The sequence below is a fragment of the Salmo salar genome, chromosome 21, assembly GCF_965601325.2.
Source record: "Salmo salar chromosome 21, fSalSal1, whole genome shotgun sequence".
Taxonomy (NCBI): domain Eukaryota; kingdom Metazoa; phylum Chordata; class Actinopteri; order Salmoniformes; family Salmonidae; genus Salmo; species Salmo salar.
The window spans coordinates 14687932-14698065 of NC_138311.1; the positions used below are offsets into that span (position 1 = coordinate 14687932).

Below are 10134 nucleotides of genomic sequence, written 5' to 3' on the forward strand. Positions count from 1 at the left end.
TGCGCCGCCCTATGGGACTCCCAATCACAGCTGGTTGTGATACAGCCTGGAATCAAACCAGGGTCTGTAGTGACCCCTCTAGCACTGAGATGCAGTGCCTTAGACCGCTCCCCCACTCGGGAACCAGACAACACAAGTATAAAAATGTTTGCTGCTTTGGCAGGAAAGGTACTTGTATAGTTAAGAACAGTATCTTGCAGGATTCAATAGGTGGAATTGTAAGAGTTGTTGCCCTGTCCTTTTCTCTGTGATCTTCATTCTAATGGAATCCAGAAAGAACAAAACCCTGTCCTCAAACATTTACATCAAAAGGTGCAAAGTTATGGTCAAAGACCCAAAACATCCAAATCAAATTCAATATTTTTCTTGATCAAATACAAACATGCAAAAACAACAACTTTTTGTGCAATATTAATGTGCCAACCTTACAAACCACTTAATATAAATGTACATTACTGTATTGTACATAGGCTGGTCATCTAGGTTTGTACCTGTAGACTCTCCATCAGCATAAAGGAAAACAATGTGCAATACAGTAACTGAGTACATTGAGACATCAAGTGGTGTGTGATGATGTGATGTGATGATGTGGCTCAGTTGGTAGCACATGGTGCTTGCAACGCTAGGTTTATGGGTTCGAATCCCATGGGGGACCAGTATGAAGAAGTATTAAATGTATGTACTTGCACTGTAAGTTGCTCTGTGTAAGAGTGTCTACTCAAAGGAATGAAAGAAAACATTTCAGTTTTCACATAGAAATAAGTTGCATTTGCAAAGTATTTCCAGAAACTGGAAAATGTATATCAAGCAAGTATTTTTATATTACACAAGTATTATCAGATGAACTGTTTTGTAGAGATAATTATCAGACTCAAGTTACAAATGCTCCCCTTTTGCCCCCAACAACGCAAACCTGTATGTGGGACAATTTGAGGAAGCAAATGTATTAGTAAAAAATTATATATTTGTCCCAAAAAATGTTGCGTACAATATAGCTCAAAAAAATTGTTGGGAAGAGATTTTGACATACAGTACCATTTCCATGGCACATTGTTTATAAACTGATATGCAAAATGACCATGGATTCAAAACTTATTATACAAATTTCTTGCAACCAATAGAATGTTATTTACAGTTGAAGTCGGAAGTTTTACATACACCTTAGCCAAATACCTTTAATCTCAGTTTTTCCACAATTCCTAACATTTAATCCTAGTAAATATTCACTGTTTTAGGTCCGTTAGGATCGCCACTTTATTTTAATAATGTGAAATGTCTGAATAATAGTAGAGAGAATTATTTATTTCAGCTTTTATTTCTTTCATCACATTCCCAGTGGGTCAGAAGTTTACATACACTCAATTAGTATTTGGTAGCAATGCCTTTAAATTGTTTAACTTGGGTCAAATGTTTCGGGTAGCCTTCCACAAGCTTCCCACAATAAGCTGGGTGAATTTTGGCCCATTTCTCCTGACAGAGCTGGTTTAACTAACTCAGGTTTGTAGGCCTCCTTGCTCGCACATGCTTTTTCAGTTCTGTCTACAAATTTTCTATAGGATTGAGGTCAGGGCTTTGTGATGGCCACTCCAATTCCTTGACTTTGTTGTGCTTAAGCCATTTTTCCACAACTTTGGAATTATGCTTGGGGTCATTGTCCATTTGGAAGACCAATTTGCGACCAAGCTTTAACTTCCAGACTGATGTCTTGAGATGTTGCTTCAATATATCGACATAATTTTCCCGCCTCATGATGCCATCTATTTTGTGAAGTGCACCAGTCCCTCCTGCAGCAAAGCACCCTCACAAAATGATGCTGCCACCGCCGTGCTTTACGGTTGGGATGGTGTTCTTCGGCTTGGTCAACAATGGTCATTAAGGCCAAACAGTTCTATTTTTGTTTCATCAGACCAGTGGACATTTCTCCAAAAAGTACGATCTTTGTCCCCATGTGCAGTTGCAAACCGTAGTCTGGCATTTTTATGGCGGTTTTGGAGCAGTGGCTTCTTCCTTGCGGAGCGTCTTTTCAGGTTATGTCGATTTAGGATTCGTTTTACTGTGGATATAGATACTTTTGTACCCGTTTCCTCCAGCAACTTCACAAGGTCCTTTGCTGTTGTTCTGGGATTGAGTTGCACTTTTCGCACCAAAGTACGTTCATTTCTAGGAGACAGAACGCGTCTCCTTACTGAGGGGTATGACGGCTTCGTGGTCCCATGGTGTTTATACTTGCGTACTATTGTTTGTACAGATGAATGTAGTACCTTCAGGTGTTTGGAAATTGCTCCCAAGGATGAACCAGACTTGTGGAGGTCTAAAAAAAAAAAAAAATCCTGAAGTCTCGGCTGATTTCTTTTGATTTTCCTATGATGTCAAGCGAAGAGGCACTGAGTTTCAAGGTAGGCCTTGAAATACATCCACAGGTACACCCCTCCAGTTGACTCAAATGATGTATTTATATGTGTATGTATATATATTTGTGTGTGTGTGTGTGTGTGTGTATATATATACATATATATATATATGTGTATGTGTGTGTATGTATGTATGTATGTATATATATTTGCAAAAAAATATATGGGGGATTAGAAGTTATGTAGACAATTACATTGACGGAAACTACAATCTATCTACAATATTAAAGCTGATTTACCCCCTAAAAAATTACAAAATAAAAACATAGCTCAGTATTTGTATTATTAATTTTATACATGATTTTTTACTTATCTTTATCAAGGGCGCCAATAATGTTGGACCCACTACGCTTCTTAGGTGTTGGACAACACTAGTGATCAAATATAAATGAGCGAATGTATAAACAGTAGAAAGACGAAGATCACGTGCACTGAAACAAGCCATGGATAAATAATGCACATTTCTATTAAACACCTTGTTGTTTGATGAGGATTCCCTCAGTCACACTATTTATTATTGATGCCGCCGCTACTGTTGGCAAAACCCCAAAAGGGATTGCAAACTGAAGCTTTTCTGTTCAATCATTGTTTTGTTGTGTAACTCTAGATCTGTAAAATGATTAAAATGTTTAAATAAAACATGTATAATAGCGACCACAGTATACATGTTACTGTGAATGAGAGTTGATGTAATCACGAGAGAGGATGTTTTGTGTAGGTTAAGGTCTTTCACTTTAAAATGGGGAGGACTGGAGGATTTTCGAGAAGTATTATGAACGTCATGGAAAATCTGTAGAAGTAGACTATGCGTAAACAGTGCTCCGGTGTTCCCTAAAAACGATGAACTATAAACACGTTAGTGTTTAGACAGAATAAACACTGCTATGCATTCAATCAACTGGGTGGCCTCGTTGTAGCGTTCAAAAAGTTGAAAGTTTAGCTGAAGATCAGCAAGCGAAGAGGCTGTAGGTCCTCTCAAACTGCCAGCTGTGCTCAAAGTTATGTCCGGAAAAGGAATTACTTTAAGCTGTGTCCGGAAAAGTAATTACTATGTAGAAGTGTTTATCTCAAAGCAAGAGTAGTATAATATAGCAATAGTTCATTTCTCTGTGATGAGTTTATGATAAAAGTGAGAGTTGGATGATCATCATGAGATCGATACACCCACAAACACTCTTACTCTAGAATTGAAATGGATTTCAAGATCAATATCACATTGACATAATAGAACAGACTTTTAAAGCAACATGCACTGATTGCTGTGTGTGATTTAGTGAGGAATGGGTGGTGTACTGCATAGTACTCACTGTAAATTGGAGGGGAGGGTGGGTGCTGAGAATGTTTTGGAGGGTGCTGATTTTTCAGGGGGTGCTGCAGCACCCTTACTTCCCGTGGCTATGCTTGAAGGCGGTTTCCCGGACACAGATTAAGTCCATTGGAAATGATTTTGAGTCTATGAGGACTAGGCTTGATCTGTGTCTGTGAAACTGACTTGAAAAGGGTATCTGTATAGCTCAGCAAAAACCTACATGAAGTGCAATCACGTTGTATCTATAAACTTCAGTAGGCTACAGTATTTTTCTTTTGAATGCTTCCATGGGTGAAATGCATTATTTTCAATATTCTACACTAGTCAATTTCATTTTTCTAATTTTGTGACACCTAAGACCAAGAAGTTACACACTAAATCCCTTTGATATTTCAGTGGGAAACAATCCTCCCATCGCTGGCACCCAGCTGAGATGAGATATAATGGAATTGCCCCAAAACCAGTCCAAAGGGATTTGTCACCGTCGCTTGAATCCCACAATTACTGATGTTGGTGAATCATTACGCACGGAGGCAAGGAGACATTACCCAGTGCTTATTTTAGACTCACTACCTTGTCTCCGTGTGACAGCAGTCTCTGTGTGTTTCTCTCTTTGACTCAGACTCATGATATGGCCTTTTGGAGTAGTGGGAGAAGGGGATCCAGTGCCAATTAGGTGGAGGGAGTGAACAGGGGAGATGATTGTGTCTGTCTTGCCGCAATTTGGAGCTGTCAGTGGCGATCGAGATCATTGACTACCTCCACCAATCATCAGAGCTCTGCACCAATCAGCAGGTCTATTGCAGGCTCAGACCTGAGGCCTTTTTTTAGCCATAATCAACACCCTGGAGATGCCCTGTCCCTCAACACTAGTCATTGCCTGCGTCCCAAATGGCTCCCTATTCCCCTCAAATGTAACTCTGAACCTCGAAGCCAGTTCCACTGCTTTTTTTCATTGTTCACCTCTCATCAGGGACTGGTTTAGACGTGGGACACCAGTTGGGCGCAATTAATTATCGGGTAGCACAGAGATTACAGCTGGCTCCAGACATCGTAGGTTAAGAGTTGAATACCCCTGCCCTATACTGTATACTGTACAGGGCCCAGTATGTACAGTAGGGAATATGGTGCCATTTGGGACACATACAGCAGCAGCAGCAGCTGCACATTAGGGCCTGGGAGGGGCACTTTGGTGATTTGATGTACAACACCATGGGCTATAAATAGCTCTCTGAAACCAGACTGGGGATTCACTGTTTCTGGGTGTAAAGGCGTCAGTCATTGATTCATATTGCTGCAATTCCTCATGGCAATGTTTTTTTTGACAGACAGCCAGGCCGTGAAGCAAGAATCCTTAATGTGCATGGATTCGACATTTTGCTCTGTGTATACCATCAGATCCTCCATAAACCACTATCTTGAAACAGAAAACTGTCAGCGATTCAGGATGAGATGGGACGCTCTCACGCCATGCTCCAGAGTATTGCTGTACTGAGAATGTTGCTGTACTCCAGAGTATAGCTGTAACAATTCAACATGTCATTTCATCAAATCATGATCTAGAAGACAGCCAATGCTCAGTACGATTATCTGTAGCTACTATCCTCCTGTTAATGATGATCATCACCACCCTATAATTATGAATTATCACCGAACACATTACAATTATGAGTTGCATTTCTAGCCTGAATCCGTCCTTGTGAATGAAATCATCAAACGCGTCGGCAAAAGTATAGTACTACAGACCGTCTGCATCACAGAGTGAGATCCCCCCCCCACTAGCTCAGTGACATCATTACAGTGGTGCTTCAGCAGACTGACAATTGTTCTCTGCTGGATATTAAAGTGCTTCCACAACATTCTCCTGCGAGCGATTCACAGCAACTCGTTAATGAAACAATCACACTGCGCTGAAGGGGAGGCTCAGTATTATGTCCAGAAAAACATACAGCCTGCTATTGTGATCTGTATTAGACTTCTCAACAAAGTCGCTGCATGATTGTTTTTTGTTGGAGGAATGAGGATCCTCTAAAATGGTGTGCGTGTGTGCGCGCGCGCGTGTGTGTGTGGATGTGTTTAACTACACTATTATAGTAAACAAACAAATGTGATCAACTGGGGACATTTTGTTAGTCCCCACAAGGTCATATGCTATTTTCTATGGGGGTTAAGATTAGAATTAGGGTTAGGAGTTAGGGTTAGTTTTAGGGTTAGGAGCTAGGCTTAAGTTTAGGGTTAAGTTTAGGGGTAGGTTAAGGGTTAGGGAAAATAGGATTTTGATTGGGACTGAAGTGTGTGTGTGTGCGCACGCGTGCGTGTGTGTGTGTGTGTGTGTGTGAGACAGTGTGCACGGATGCCTGTGTGAGATGCAGTTAATTCAAGGATTGGACTATAAAGCCACACTAAGACTCGTCAATAGGCAGAAATGGAACATATTATCAAAAGAAATGAACTACCTTAAGCAAGTAAGTAAACATCTAGGTGTGCTTTTAGTTTCTTTAGTGGAAAGTCAAGTGTAGCAGGGGCACTATTCGATTGAATCCGGCAAGGTAGTCCATTTCTTTTGATAATACGTTCCACTTCTGCCGGTAATTGCCGCTTTCCCATTAATTATATTTTTTCTCATGACTCATGATCTATAATTTGTATGTGGCTCCTCACCAATTAGTTATTCAGTGGGAGCTTTACACACACACACACACACACACACACACACACACACACACACACACACACACACACACACACTTTCAAAGGCCGTTATAAATAGGTGTGGCTTACTACAGCTGCCTTTTCTTTAATCAACCCTGTCTGTTGAGATAGTACCTTACCTATTCTCAGCCCTACAAGTTACAGATGCATACGCCCCAATTTATAAAGGAAATTACCAAGTATTGCAATCATTCAAATCAATGAAATAAATGTTTAATAATGCAATAAATGATTAGAACACAATACAATTAAATACAGGAAGAGAGAAAATGCTTCGATGAAAGTAACAAAAATTATACAATCTTAAATCTGCTTTAATAACTGGATGATGCTAAACATAGTTTAGGTTAGGTCAGTTTTCACAACTCATAGTCTACCACAAATGTATTCAGGGTAATCTAATCATCCATATCTATATGACTACTGGCTGACCATTTCAACTAATGGGTAACACTTCATTGAGTTAACTTCATTGAGTTACTCAGAGTATAGTGTTGAATGTATACTCACATTCAACCAAATTGACACTTTATGTATGAGATACTATTAATATTGTTGTGCTTAGAGGACTTTATCTAGGGAAAATGGCAATATCATGAATTTCTCTGTAATGACTGCTCATAAATAGCTTAATGACATATTATTATTTTTAAAGACCATTTAACAAACAAAATGTCCTATTTGTAATTAATATGTGAGATAGTGGCTGGGGACTTTGGCCGGAGACGCACCCCGTTAGGCTATGCTGCCGTCCATCAATCATAACACATCATAATGGGCCATGTCAAATGCAATTCAGTTAACTCTGATGGGTCGCCAGATTGATTTGTCCTCAACCACCAGGCAGGCAGGAAGCATGATTTTGGAGGAAGTAAAACGACTGTAGTCGCTTTTTAGTTTTAACTCTGTCCATGGAGCACAGGGACACAGGTGGCCTATCAGAATGCAGCAGATTGTGCTGTGGCTTCATCCTCCTTGGTCTGGGTTGACAAGACAAATCATTTTGTGGAGGTGCTGTTTGGTTCCCCCTGGGGAGCTGGGGGTGGTGCTGATGCCCAGATGAGGTGAGCCAGGAGCAGAACAACAGATGCTTTCACTGAGGGGAGAGAAGCCGCACAATGGTCTATACAAGAACAACTTTATAATGCAGACAGAAAATGAGAAAATGTCAGTCACTGCAGTGCAATAAATAATAGTGTGCGTAAAAGGACACGTATTTTAAACCATCTAAACCACACAAAAAAAGGTATGTTTATATAATGAATGTAAATAATGTGCATATATGCCTATGTCTAAGACAGTAAGACTGTAATAAAAAAAAACATCAGTCCATCACTTCAGAGGGAATGAATTGACCAAAGCATGATAGGTCCTAGCGGATTAACGCCATACATTTGTCAGCTGATCATGTTTATGGTCCCCAGACATATCGTGGTCTAAATTCTAATTTTGGGCATAATGCATATCCTACACCCTATGAATAGTCGGGTTGTTTTTTAACCTAGCATTTAGAGTGTATATATTTCCTGAGCATCTGATATGGAACAAACACAGTCAGGCAGGTTTCCATTAAAACCCAGAATGATCAATGGGACCAGGACGTCACACATCAATTGTGGAAAAACCAACCCTTATCATCACATTGGTTTCAGTGGTCCACCATTAGGCTGCAAGACAACAAGGTGCAAATGTCACACATTCTCTTTCAATATGCCCTGTCAAATGAATGCCATTTGCACACTTTGAATAGAATATATAAATTTGTTTAGTTTCGCGATATGAGAATCATAAATAATACAAGTTTTATATATTGGTGTTGAAGAATTGTTATATTTTGAAAGGCTTTGTAATAAGAATGACCTCAATACAATAACATTTAGCAGATGCTTTTATCCAACTTAGCCATGCATGCATACATTTTACGAATAGGTGGTCCCGGGAACCGAACCCACTACCTTGGCATTACAAGCACCGCGCTCTACCAACTAGGCCTACTGTAGCTATGATTTTCTCAAATTAACACTGAGAACAGATTGATGGAAATGCTGAATCAATCAAAAGGAAAAAAACTGGAACATAATTAGGGGATTAATTTATTCCAATAAACAAAGCTAGTGTTGTTGCTGTATCGTTATGTCTCCAACGTTCATGCATTTAACCACTCATTATCTACAAATGTTCAATAGGAAACGCGTTAGGCACATTGATTAAATCATTATCCTGTCTTGCATGTATGCAAAAAAAACATACAATATGCATTTTTCAAACATTCATTCATCCCCATTGCTTTAGCAATATGAGACGGTATTTGAAGTAAAAAATAAAAAACGATTGTCACTTTGACAAAAAGGCTATAACAATTAGAGAGCGTCTAGATATTAAATGACATGAGTGTTTGTCAAAAAGTGAGAGCTAATTTCGGGCTAATTATTGGAGATGTGCGTGTCTACAGTGTCTAAGTATAGGCCTGTTCTGTCCTACATTTTCGCCAACTGTCGAGAACAGAACAATAGAAACGGGTTCTTATGTGGATACTTGACCATTCATGTATCTCTGTCTCTGTCTCTGCTGTTGGTGAAAAGTGGATTCATTGACAAAGTCTCCCAAAGAGCCCTTTAGGCGGCTACTAATATGCACCAACAATGACTGCTTCTACCTCTTTGGATGGTCTTCTGTCCGTCACCAAAAAGTTGATCATTCCCTCTGACTTGATGAGAAGATTGCAGCCCAAAAAGAATATACCGAAAACCACCGTGAGCGATAACACGCACATAACTGCTATCTGGACAACTCTCATGAGAAAGAGACTTCTCTCATCCGGAGTCGCCGCCACGAAGCCATTATCAGTCACCACTGATGAAAAGTTACAGCAAAATATATCTTCAGTCTTATTGAAAAGTCCTGCACTGTCCGTTTGATTGAAAGCGGTAGAATTCATCTCCACTTTTCAATTTTCAGTTGGCACAACAAAAAAGAGCCAAAAGAGCACTTGATAAAAAATTCCAGAGAAATTCCCCACAACTGCAGAAAAAGATGCTTTATTGAGTAAACACCTTTAAATCAGGTAGGACTATATTTGTTCTGGTGTCTATCAGTCTGCTTTGGCGTCGCATTACTAGACGTTTCCAAGTTCCCTCTTCACAGCCTCAGTGCATTTATGATGTTACTTACAGCAACCCGTGGTTATTATACCTGGTTGGGTGAAACCATTTCAGAAAGCACAGGAGACTGCTGTTTTCCAAGAGCATACAGCAATAGCGCCGCCATGAGCATGTACCGTGCGTAATTGTATGGCTGAAAACCATTTATTTAAAAAAAAATTAACTAGGCAAGTCTGTTAAGAACAAATTCTTATTTACTATGACGGCCTGTTCCGGCCAAACCCGGACGACGCTGGGCCAACTGTGTGCCGCCCAATCACGGCTGGATATGATACAGTCTGGATTCGAACCAGAGTCTGTAGTGACTCCACTGAGATGCAGTGCCTTAGGCCACTGCTCCACTCGGGAGCCCATGAGTCTGCCCATTCCATCCATTCCATTAATGGGAAAAAGACATGCAATTTGGTGAAAACGTGAAACTTTGGATTACATTTCCAATAGCGCTATGATTTTGTATAATGTACTTGAGCAAATATTTATTGTAGCCTACCATCACAGTCTTTACCACTGTCGAACACGCATTCTTAAACTCTAATTTCAG

General features: G+C 39.9%; 1 protein-coding gene across 1 annotated transcript; it reads right to left on the reverse strand.

The window, feature by feature from the left end:
* Positions 1 to 8939: 8939 nt before the first annotated feature.
* Positions 8940 to 9578, reverse strand: rprma (reprimo, TP53 dependent G2 arrest mediator candidate a). The gene has a single exon (XM_014164208.3). The coding sequence runs from the start codon at positions 9368 to 9370 to the stop codon at positions 9059 to 9061; it is 312 nt and encodes a 103-aa protein (XP_014019683.2). The 5' UTR covers positions 9371 to 9578; the 3' UTR covers positions 8940 to 9058.
* Between the last annotated feature and the right edge of the window lie 556 nt (positions 9579 to 10134).

What these genes read in the sequence shown, in the direction of transcription:
- rprma (XM_014164208.3), bottom strand. Translation starts at nt 9,370, where the DNA reads ATGAATTCTACCGCTTTCAATCAAACGGACAGTGCAGGACTTTTCAAT.